Source organism: Botryllus schlosseri, chromosome 12 (genome assembly GCF_051294905.1).
Source record: "Botryllus schlosseri isolate E-star chromosome 12, Bs_hap1, whole genome shotgun sequence".
Classification (NCBI taxonomy): Eukaryota; Metazoa; Chordata; class Ascidiacea; order Stolidobranchia; family Styelidae; genus Botryllus; species Botryllus schlosseri.
Window position 1 is genome coordinate 18036725 of NC_137247.1, and position 12838 is coordinate 18049562.

At 40.2% G+C, this 12838-nt stretch overlaps 2 protein-coding genes across 3 annotated transcripts in view; one reads left to right on the top strand and one right to left on the bottom strand.

Moving 5' to 3' along the window:
* LOC145451567 (uncharacterized) overlaps nt 1-12838 on the top strand; it is a 321835-nt gene that overhangs the window by 244121 nt on the left and 64876 nt on the right. The gene's annotated exons all lie outside the window — the stretch shown is intronic.
* On the bottom strand, nt 7667-12402 carry LOC145452649 (hematopoietic prostaglandin D synthase-like). The gene is made up of 4 exons (XM_080330827.1): nt 12122-12402; nt 8696-8913; nt 8540-8638; nt 7667-7961 (listed from the first exon to the last, which is right to left on the bottom strand). The coding sequence occupies exons 1-4, from the start codon at nt 12261-12263 to the stop codon at nt 7797-7799; spliced, it is 624 nt and encodes a 207-aa protein (XP_080186953.1). The 5' UTR covers nt 12264-12402; the 3' UTR covers nt 7667-7796.

Sequence of the window (12838 nt, forward strand, 5' to 3'; positions counted from 1 at the left end):
ATTCGCGTCGGTGTTCGTCGTCGAGAAACCCATAACATAGCCCGCGGGACACGTTGATCGCACTGCGGAATTAAGAAATGGAATGAGATAATGTGATCCTTGTCAGAGAGTAAAGATTACTCAACGTCGGTTTAGAAATGATTCGTCGACGTGGGCATGACTCGGCCTAGACCTTTTTGATAAAACTGCAATCAAAATATTATCACGAAAACTAAGGTCACATGCTAATGCATGATGCGATCTATTTAGTCTTTTATGCGTCTCGTGTAGCACCTTGAATTCCGAAATGACGCGGTCTCACTGTTTCAGCTAGACGCACCGATATGGTTCGTTTGATTTAGCAATGAAATATATTGTGTAAACCGATGTGCTATGTATACCACGAGTTTTGCAGTTTCACGAATACCATATGCTACATTTGCGAGATTCCTAGAACAATACTTACCGAAAAGTACCTGTTGCTTGATAAGATCGCAACAGTGTCTCACTTTTGCGACAATGACAGTGACTTGTAATGCTAATAATAGTTTATTCGCTCCACACACGCTATAATCCCAATGGAAGTATGTCATTAGAAGTAAAACGATAACTTGCAGCAACTCCTCAACAACTTCTATGTATTCAACCATGTTTAGTTGACTATACCATTCAATTTTATGTCTATCAGTGTCGGACCAGGTATTGGACCATATAATATCGATCGACTAACATGGAAATAGCCATGTAATGGTAAGGAACTGTTCCGCACGAGATAAGCCTATACAACTTTATTCATTTGCGTGCTTGGATGATATGCACATGCACATGCACAATGCACATACCCAACTCTTAAATGCTTATTATAATTGGATCGTGTTTCAAAGAAAATCCCGACCGATCATCAATATTCTTATATGCTACAATACGATTTAGTACATTCGATACTCGATTACTTCAATTATGATACAATATTAAATAATGATCGCTTGGAAAATAACCAATCTGGTCCGTGGGGAATTTTCAGGGGTCCACGAAACCAAGAAATCTCCAACAATATTGATAACCATAGAGATGACCACTATTCCAGAGAGCTTCAAGATCATCTGCTGAATAGGAATGACTGGAATGGGTGTGATCATTGGAAAAAATACTTCTAAATGTTCGGGCCTCGGCCGTGATGTCGCGGTCTTACCCAATACCCATAAGTATCGTCGAGACTAGGGCTGGGCAAAATCGACTACCTTAGTGATTCCATTCCGAATCCCGTATTATGCTTCGAGTCGAGTCGAGTCGAGTATACGAGTATAACTCATTATGACGTAATAACAGTACATAAGATGTTAAGGTTCAAATATGTACCTTTTATGCCCCCAAAAAGAAGCTAATGCCTGTTATATCTATCACAATAAAGATACTTTAGTATTTGTTCGACCCTACCGGTTTTATTTCACTTTGTGATAATGTTGTGGGAGGGTAATGACTTCGGAAATGTGTTATTTCCAGTAACGTTCGTAGCTTTGTCATGTTTCGTATGCTGGGATACGACCAATCAGGGTTTCAAAGCTTCCACAGTGGAAAATAGTATTGAAACCATAATTTTCGTCAATAAAATAACTTTCAGTGGCGAGGAGCGTATAATGTCAGTACTCGCAAAATTCGTATTTTGCTTTGTCGACTCGAATCATTAAAGTAATTACTAGGGCTGGGCAAAATCAAGTATCCGAGTGATTCGATTCTGAATCACGCATCATTCTTCGAGTCGAGTCGAGTATTCCAGTATCACTCATTATGACGCCGTTACAGAATTTAATACGTTTAAGTTCAAATATATACCTTTTATGCGACCACAAATAATATGATGCCTGTTATGCATTACATTAAAGACAAATCGGTATTTTACGACCCTGCCGATTTCGTTTTACTTCGTGATAATGTTGTGGGATGATCATGACTTCGAAAATGTGTTATTTCCAGTAATGTTAGTAGCTTTGTACTTTATGATTCGTATGCTGCGACAGGCCAATCAAGGTTTCAAGGCTTGATCAGTGAAAAAAGTATGGAAACTACAATTATTGTTGATAAATTAACTTTCAGTGGCTAGGAGCGTATAATTTCAGTACACTCGGAATAATCGTCTTTTACTACTCGACTCGAATCATCAAAATCAATACTCGATTCAGATTCGAGTACTCGAATGATTGTGCCCAGCCCAAGTCGGGACCGTTACGCGTTATTATTCCATTCGCCTCCACCGATCTTCGTGGAAGCGGATTTTTGGCTCTCGCTCATATCAAATCGGCGGCGCAGATTTCAACACACGACCAAATGCTTCGATACTTGCTCCTGACATGCAGCTGCAGAAATCGCAATAAGTTAATTTGCTTTGAAACGCTTCACTCCACTTCACAAATTCCTCATAGTATGATGCACACTTGCACAGTGTTGTCAGTTATCATGCATCATGCAGTTCATTTTTGCACAAGACAGAAAACGGTTGCAGAATAATTTCTCAATAACACTGAACAAAAGGGATCCACGAAGACAAAACATTTGAGAACCACTTCCATAAGCTATTCAGCGTCCTAAATTGTTCTTGAAATAACCAGCGATATCACTTTGAATTTATTCATTTATTCGCATCATTCTCATTTCTCCTCGTTCCAATCACACGGTCGGCATGATCTGAATGCTTTTAATCGAGTAATATCCGCCAGTCAGAAGTTAGCATGCGATATTGACGTACCACTAAATCTAGGGTTTGGCCACGCATTTTCTTTAGATATAAAGGGGATTTCTAACTATCTTAGGCGTAAATTTTTGGACTAGAGTTTCCCCGAGTGAAAATGTCCTGCTGATAAATCTCCCGAAATGGGCGTACATATTGTTTCATGATATGTGTACAGAATGTACATATTCCGGGTAATGTCGCATACACAATGTTTGCTTTCGGATGAAAAGAGAAATACTGTTGGTAAGCGCTGACGGAATTAGATATATATTTTGAAACTACACCTCATCAATGAGTAGGATAATGTTAGTAAGACGAGTATCTAAATATCCATCAGGGGAAATTCCTTCATCTTTACCCAACGTCAAATTAAGAAAGCTAATGTAATGAAAAGGTGTGATGCAAAGTTTACAGTGACTTATCACTAGGGCAAGTTCTTGTTGCACTTGTTTTTGACCAAAGTTGCAGTAAAAAGTTGCATTCGTAATTTTTGTTGAATAAGTAGGATTTGAGATATTCAAAAGGTTCCGTCGTTTGACCAAGTTTCTGCAGAGATGTCAAAATTGTTACTTTGCCATTTCACGAACATTCTGACGAGACCGCCAAAAATTCTGGCGAGACACAGCATGAAAATTACGCAATGCGGGAATAATTTTTTCCCAAAAAGCCAGACAGCACAGCAATGACCCCTTCCCCTCCAAACAAGTCAAATAACACACCCCAAACCTGGTCTGCAGACTGGACCCAAGTCGTCACAGAAACAGTCACTCTTGGTGACTTTAACAAAATTAATTGCCTGAATAAGGTGACCCAGTGAAAATGTGATTTTCGGCGGTCTCGCCTGGGCGCCCGTGAAATGGGAAACTATCTCAAATTTAAACGACAGATTTAATAAAGCGATCTATTAACATATTGTTCGGACACGGTCGTGCTCGGCAGGGGTAGTTGAACTTCTTGCTTGCAAGCCATTGTGTCATAGATAACAGTGAGATGCAGCTAACCTTTCATATAGCTCCTTGTTATGCAAATAAATGAGAATAGAACCATGCTAGTAATAGTTTATAGCATGATTCAAATCCCTCCTTTACATTTTTACGCAATATGTGATCAAAGTTGCAGTAAAAATTGGTATGAAAAATAGAGAAAAGTCGCAAAAAGTTGCACTATAAAACCCTCCAAACAGCTTAAAACATCATAGTACATATACATTCCGAGTATCTATATAAGAAGCTGTAAAAAAGTTGCAAAAGTTGCAAGATCTTGCCCTACTTATCACTATTTATACGTTAACGGTATATCGCTGTTGCACACTATAACGTAGAAAGACATAGAGCTAAATATGATAAAGCATCGGCGTGCACATCATATTTTCCACTTGACAGATGCGTATACTCGTGTTAAACGGACGTACACCGCATTTCAACTCGAAAGAAGGGATTTTTAAACATATTTTCTGAAGTGTGAAACACTGCGCAATGTAAATGTGTAATGTTTTCTTTTTGTGGGAGGCACTTGTGCGGTGCACACTCAATATCTCTTTTTATAGAAAGATCAGACACAGTCTGACTGACCAGCACAATGGTACACCATTGTCTACGTAACGTATACAAGGAGACGGCTCAAATAGGCTACGTACGGAAAAGCAGAGATCGCGATATATTAGGACATTCACGTCAGAATATAGAATTGTATTAAAGTATATTAGCTAAGGATGTAATACACGTTACATCCTATCTTTTCAAACAACATCACTTCCATTATGATCACAGAATTTAACGACTATGGATGTCACAGGTATAATAAGACATTCAATACTAGTATAATACACCTTTCTCCGACCCTCCGAATTACGCATAGTAAGCTTCAAAAGTTGTCAATTTGTCAATATACTAATATCTGCGTCACATGATATTGAAAGAAATAACTGCGAGGATGATTTTTTGACTGGTCTATGCTCAAGAGGTCATAATATTGGTTTACTGCGAGAGTTTATTATTGGTGTCTGGTTGTCTCCATATTTCTACTAATCAAATTATGGAATTGCGATGTCATATGACGCTTCGGATCAATTGCTTCAGCAGCTTTTGGGCACCTGAAACTTGTTATCCATGATCTCGTGAATGACGACCTTTTTTTTTATTAGTTCTTAGTACGTTCTTGTTGTTTGTGGTATTCAGGGATATCTAGAAACTAGATATCCCTGGTGGTATTCATGGTGTTTGTCGACCAATTTTCTTCATTTCTATTCCGTAGCTGCCGTCTTGTAGCGCGGCCCACTTCTAGGCTTACAAGACACCGCTTACATGGAGGAGGATGGCTAGGAGAAGCCTCAATACGTCTTATAGATCCCATAGGCATTGACCCACTGCGGGCACTGCGCTTTAAAAATGATGTGGTCTCAAATTGAAGCGCGGATCGACAAAAAATTGGCCGCAGCCATTTTCTTCAGAAAGCCACCGTAATGAAGCTGCAATTAAATGAATTTTACATGGTGCGACCACAACACCAGCGTGGTATGGTTAAATGCGGCCTATGGATATACTTGACATTTGCTGTCTTTAGGGATTATGTAATGAATGTATTTCTTACAAAAAATTTCAAACTTGTCAGAAACGTGCTGGATAATACAAACATTGTTCAATCTACTCAGACTTGCTTCGTGGGCCGAATGAAATCGTCTGGCTATGTTGGTATGTTTGACACCCTGCCCTAAGGTGTACCAAAATATAAAAAGGGTGCACAACTCAGATGGGGTGTACTGGGATGTAACAGATCCGCATTAAAATTGACCAATGATTAACTGTCACAATAAATAGGCAAGTTTATGCTTCAGAACATGTTGTGCATATGTTGTGCGGGTGTGCAATATCGTACGATGTCCATATCAGATGTACGCAGCTTGTAAATTACATTCCATTTGTGATGTCATGGGGTCATCATCAGATACTTCTCCTCGACATTTGAACGTTGGTAATAGACTTGTTGGTTCCTTTTGGAGTAGAACAGGATGGAGTTGAAATGTGTTCAGCAGGTTGCCACATCTTCTATGATAATTCTTGAGGACACCGCCGCAAGAGCTCATACATTTTGAATTGGTGTTTCCTGCGGTTTTCCTGGGGGTGCTGGGGGTCGTATCAGTTGCGTCCTTGATCATCTTTATTTCAACAGGGCAAGAGTAGGCCATTGGCCAACCTGTAGACGTTCGGTCGCATGCACCCGTTAAACAATAATTATGCGGTATCTACACATAATTCTATTGGCGTGCGTTAGCGACCTTCAATATGTAATTTAAACTAACGAATTGGTTCCCGAATCATTGAGAGATTTTCAATAAATTTGAAAATTTTATGCACGCCTGGCGCGATTCAGAGTGACTGGAATTTTTCGATTTTAATATAACAGTGTAATATGAGCCCCACCGTACAAATGCAAACCGCAGAGACAAATGATGCGCCCCATAAAGAAATACAAAGTCGAAATCGTGTGCGTCTTATGGGTGAAGGTTTTCCTGATACGTTTCGGCGATTTCAATATATATTTCGACTATGTCTACCATCCTGATGAGAGGTAATATGTAATAACTACATGTAACAAAGTGATTAATAACAATTGGACGATTCTTTATCACTATAATTTTGTGCCCCCGCTTTTCGAAGACACCCCTATATCACCTCTGCCTGTTAATCTGATCATGTTGGCTAGAAGTGGATAGATATTTGACAGTAATATATGAACCAACTAATATTATCGACGAAATTAATTTTCCCGGTGGAAAAATATTTTTCGCCCTGCATGACTATCACTGGAACTAACATAACTTGTCCTAACATTTGCACTCGAGATTTTGGTGCATATATGTAGCAGTAGTCAGGAACCTATGACTGCCTGGCATACATTACTCTCAACGGTATATTATATGACTCCTTGCCAAAATTTTATTTTTGTATACAATTTATCAATATTGCAGCGACTTGTTCGTAAATTTCCAACAGAGCCGGAATAATTATTCTGGTGACAATATAAAATTTTCTTTGAGAGGTCAAGCCCGTGGCATATTCAAGGTTCGGCGACCGGATCCACCTGTTCCAAATCCGCAAATTTATGTTGCTGACGTTACGGCGACCTATATCGCTCGCGAATTCGATGTACCGGCCTAGAAATCTTGGATTCCAGGATACGTTGATCGATCGACGAGAATAGCAGACAGTGCAGTTTACAAAAATACGTTGTCTTCCTGATCTACGGCGATAAATGAACTGCCGTGGGAGTGACATTCATATCCTAAAGATCGATCTTGAGGGGAGCCCAAGGCCGTTTTCTAAGCGTCTCGGTCTTGGCAGTGTCTGGGTCATTGCACGTCAAGGCAATATGATCGCTCATATCAGCTGACTCTCCATCGATGGAATGCTGTTGCCATCGCCAAAGCCGTTTCAGCTAGTGAGGAAGAGTGTGGTTGGGCAAGGCGAATAGCTCATTTCGAAACAACAACAGTAATTTTAAACTGAAATCGATTTCACCACTTCAAAATGCTGTACTTCTCGTTCTTCCAAAATCTCAAATGATATCACCGACCGCAAAATATGACTTCGTGGGCCGCGTGTAGCTGCCCAGTGCCCACTGGTGTAGTGCAAAACGAGCCAAGCTTATACAGACGTTAACCATTCTCATGCTTATAGGAATGAACTGGGGTTAGATATGACCGGAACTTGATTTTTGCTGTGTTTATTTCTCATTCACAATTTCATTCAATTTCCAGGTTTTTACGAAATTTGTTCGCCTATAATTCTAATCTAATTTGGAAAACCTGTGTAGTTCTAATTTAAATTCTAATCTAATTTGGAAAGCTTAAAATTCGCTAGTTGTCCAAGTCTGGCCTCTTATACATGAATGTTTGATTGAAAGCGTAGTTCACGACAATGATGAAATTATTACTGAAGAAGTGTCTATATATACAAGCAATCATGATCTTATATCAATCATTTATTTTCCATGATTCGACCATGAATGGAGGGATAGACTGCTGGACATAAATTGGTATCGTCACAGCCTGCGTCATAATAAACAATGTCAAATGGTTAAGATAACCGAATTAAATGTGGGTGACGGGTCGTTCAGCTATCCACTTCGCTATTCCGGGGGACCCGCGAACCTTTTCGTCGAGAGCCTTCAGCTTCGGCACGCAATCCAAGAGCGCGGGACAGGTAGGTGTCAAGAATTCGCATGCAGTCGAGAAGTTTATATCAGCCGAAGTGAACTGAAAAAGCAAATATGAAAACTGATGATCTGCTTGGAGATTTCCAACTTACGTCGGTGAATGCTTACTTGAAAGCAACTCTATACTAAAACTGGCAACGAATGAATAGTGAATAAGTATGTTTCCACTCGGTAGTCTCGATAATCCAATTTTCAAATAACTTCAACTGCACATGCTTCGTTGTGGTACGTATAGTACGTACCATATTGCACGTATATTACACAATGCTTGCAACTTGCTTAGCTTATTGTTGTTGCGATAATAGTTTGATGTGAAAAATTGTGAGGGCGACACCCACAATTTTGAATAGCTGCACTATCAGATCGATGTATAGTCGCCGTCTAATAAGAATGAAAATGATGGTTAAGGGCGCTTGATATAAAAAATATATGGCTTGTGTCTTCTCCGTATAATGTTCCAGTTTATTTACAAATATATGTACGGAGCCTTCTGTTTTTAATTGAAGTATACTTAGTCTTATGATGTGAGAATTCCCTGGCATTATATCGCTATCTCTATTGAATGCCATTTCTGATCACGTTGACCGCGTCATTTCTATTCAAAATTGCCACACTCACATCACTACCCACGAGGTGGCCGCTATCCTGCACAAACGTCTCCAGAAGTTTAAGGTGTTCAGTGATCGGGCCGGTAACAGCCTCCAACATGAGTCGAGCCTGTAATGCATGGGAAATCAGTGGCTGTGTTTTGAATTACCCCGGACGGTCTTATACCTTTTCCTCCTTGTCTTCCACCTCCCAAGGTAATGTCATCAATGCACTCATGACATGCTCGTTTAACATATCACATCGCGCAACATCGAACTTTGTTTTTCCGTTCAGTCCGAGCTCAGTCCCGACAAATCTGAGGATAGTCTGACTTTGAGCGACAACGGTCTTGGTTCCGTCATCGCTTACCACTTCCAGTACTGGCATCTGCTTGAACGGAAAGTCTGAATAGAAATAACAACGTATTGCCCGACTGCCGACATATGAGCATGCGACTCAATGAACCAATCTGGTTTCACATCCTAAAAACTTACCATACCCCCTTCTTCCTAACCCCAAAATCAACACTTATATATATCCTAATCGCAAACCTAACCCTAACCCAATCCTCAATTTAAACCATAACGGCCCTAAACCCAAATTTTACCCACATGCTATAGTGTCGCATGCCCAATCGTCGCACGCTGAAGTGTCGCATGCTATATTATGTCGCATGTGCATTGTTGTATATGTTCATTGTTCACAGACCGTGATACAGTGCAATCGTCGAGATATATTTTTCATCTGAACAAGTCACACACAATGTACAATGCGATAAGACACAATGCGATGCCATGAACAGATATAGCTCCTAACTACTCGGCCTAGGGTGCCCGATGTCACAGTTCTTTTCGATGTTGATCTTTTTGAAGCCGTGGCCCTGTCTACTAGTTCTTTCCGTTCCTTACTTTCGTCGGGTCTTTTTCTGGGCTTTTTTGTCGCCGTGAGAACGGCAACGGCGGGGGAAGAGGAGACCAGATAAACCTCCGACGGGAATCGATCCGGATCCGTGAGATTGATGGGTGCTTATTGTTACCACTACGCTATCTCCCAGCCTAAATGTCGTCGCCAGTCATGGCCCCTCGAATATGATGTAGCGTATTTTTGACTCGAATATCATTGCTTCCAACAAGCCACTGGCCCTGAACCCCAAAAATAATTCACAAACGGCAGATATATTCAGTGCTGAAACAAAATAATTCGTCCGTAGCTCTCACGCCCAGCGACAGGCGAGCATGCGACACGATGTGAAACGATAGTTTAGCAAGTGACAATTCACCATGTGAGATTGCCACCCTGACCCAACACCTACCGAAATTATAGCTAGAGGTGGTGAAAGTAGACAACATTGCTACTCAGATAAAAGTAGTTGTAGTGCCGATAATTCCTATTCAATTAGAAATAAATGTAGCGATTTACAAACACTCAAGAAGTAGTTTTCCAGAGTTGATGTGGTCGCTGTACAACATGCTTTTAGTAATACATCAAAGGATGGGCTAGATGTGCAGAGTGCAAGATGCATCTTCGCGACAATTCAAAATGACTGATGACTTGTCAGATCCAGTAATTTTGCAATATAAATTCTGATACCACAATACAGGAAACCGAGACTACTTTATTCAAAAACGTCTTTAAACTTAACAAGATTCTAAGTTTAAAAAGCAAGTATACAGGAATATTCTATAGATTTACCTAAAAACTGTTGAGTGTAAGTGGGAGTAGTGAAGAAACGTGACCACTTCAGTAAGTAGTGCAAGTAGGCGAAATTAACATATTTGGGCACTCCGTAAATGTATTATGCACTTCGCTACTTGCCAAATGGCCACTTCCGGGTGTACGTTACACGGTTGCCCGACATTTGAGCATGCGACATAATGAACCACGATAGTTTAGTGTGCGACACTAACAGCATGTGACTTTAACACCCTAACCCCATCCATAATCCGTGCTCAAATATTGCAGACTTTATCACGTGCCCAGAATGTGTTCTGTTCACGGGCGACGCTGCACACTGTACAGTTTAAATGTGAACATACACCGTATCCAGGGTTGCATTTAAAACAAACATGTTTAAAACATGACCCTTTGTTAAAACATGTTTTTATTGCTTTAGTGGTGTTTTTTCGGCCATGACTTCACGAATATTGAATGGCGACGTCACAGTGAACGATACTGACAATTGCAAACATAGGGTAAATATCACTTATTTGACGAAAAGGTCTTTCGACCCCTGCCTCAAAAATATCTTTGACCGGGTCTACATCATTATGCAACATTTTGACGGTCGGCGGTCATTTTCATCAGAATATCTATTCCGTATCAATGATATATAACCATACGTGTTGAACTGTTGAACCGGCAACGATTTCTAGGGCTCCAACGATTCCATTTGGTATACGTCGACTGTATCGGATGCAAATCGTCCGTAGGCTCCATACTACATGCTTATTCGAAGGTATTTACTAGGGATGGTGTGAACGTGAGGTTCACGTTCGCGTTCTGTGTGTGAACCTCGGAAATTTAGAGGTTCGCGTTCACAACAGAACCTTGGCAGGTTCTGCACTGTGAACCTTTTTCATATTTACAATTGTTTACGTCACTTCATCAGCTTTGCTTGAAAGTCTTCCCATTTCAACTTCGAGCCACTCTCTGTGTGGAGCTAGCAGCACGGAAATTAACTCAGCACTAAACGAGCATGCACCTTGCCAATTTCGAATATTTTATTCGTTTTCTTACAAAAGTTAGCTCAAGATATTCGGCTATCCGTTTTGAATATTTAGTAACTATCTGTTGTGGCCGGCAATCACATAAAATCAAGAACGAAATACACTACATGTAGCTACTTGTTGAATCGTGCTCACTCAATTATTAACATCAACGAAATTGATATGAATAAGGCACGTTTTGCTTGTGCAAGCTTGTGCAAGTTCCCTTGCATAAATTTCAGGACTTCAATATCTGTAGCAAGTGAAGAATCCGGTTTTTCACTCTGATCAACATCTATGTAGCAATCGTCTGACGCCTTCAGAATACATTGTCCAGTCTAATCTAGATCGTTAAGGCGTAAACATATATCCCCCTGCGAGCCGTTGTCGGAATTGTTGACCAAGCGACGGGAGATATCGGTTTTATGGAATTAATATAGCATTTGATCGTTTTAGTTGTACTGTTGTACTTAGGCTACATATCACTCGAATGCTTTCATAATGTGGCCTGAGTCGTCTTTATATCGTAAGGTATATACGTTGATGTACTACTTCACGGAAATGTAGGGTTCGAATTAGCATTATGACGTCACGTGACGTCATGAGGTTCACGTTCGCGTTCACACAGAACCTTTCAAAAAGGTTCGCGTTCACACGAACCTGAACCTTTCAGGGGTTCACACCATCCCTAGTATTTACACAATTATATCCTGATTATATACCACAATTGAAAAGAAAACACATTTTTTAAAGCCATTTTTAAGAACACTGTTTGAGACATCTTTTGAACAAATTGCTTTAAAACACCATTTGTTTTAAATGCAAACATAGCCGTATCCTTCAAACGATCCGAATGGACAAAATATGTACTATAACTGCAACAGCCGTAAAATTAAAATGCGCATACCTTGAACATTATTTTTCATCTCTTTCCATTCCTCAGATTTGATCCTATCATCTTCATATTCAACTCTAGAACAAGCGAACATCCATCTAATGACTTCGGCGCGTCCTCTCAAGTCGAAATATCGCAGTTTATAAGACGGCATTATTCTCAAGTAGGTAGATGAGCGTAATGTAATGTGCCGTTACAGCAGCACGCCGCGTTATATAGGCCTATATCTCTACTCGATGGTGGTCGTTTATACCACGAAGAAATAGCGGGCAGGATTAATCATGTTCGCTGATGATTACGAGACTTCGTGACTTTGCAATTAGCGTGCCTTCGAAATTGCGACTGGATGGCTGCATTTGTATCAAAGCTGGGTATTCCCTTTTCTTATCCGATTAGCTGCCAGCAATTTCTCTGTTAGACGGTAGCATAGCAGCTCAAAATTTCCGCCTATGGTGCAATCCTACGACGCATACTATAATATATGAGTTGGAAGAAACCACCACCACCAGTGTACCTACCTACCTTCAAATCATAAACTAGTGATGCTACTATTTCATCTACTAATGATTCTCGCAATTGCAATGTGATATACAAAACACCATGCGATTTAATGAACACATGGGATATTGTCGAAGCAACCATGTGTATGTGCATAACTCCAGTCATTACAACCCTGGTTTTTATCAAATAGTTGGATTTCGTGATTTAAAGATTCATGGCGGCAATTTT

Bases quoted from the DNA above. Each gene is read 5' to 3' on its own strand.
- LOC145452649 (XM_080330827.1), bottom strand. From the start codon at position 12,263: ATGCCGTCTTATAAACTGCGATATTTCGACTTGAGAGGACGCGCCGAA. The intron at 8,914-12,121 runs GTATGCGCATTT...ATTTCTATTCAG, and splicing joins GATGAAAAATAATGTTCAAG to ACTTTCCGTTCAAGCAGATG. The intron at 8,639-8,695 runs GTATAAGACCGT...CATGCATTACAG, and splicing joins TGGAAGACAAGGAGGAAAAG to GCTCGACTCATGTTGGAGGC.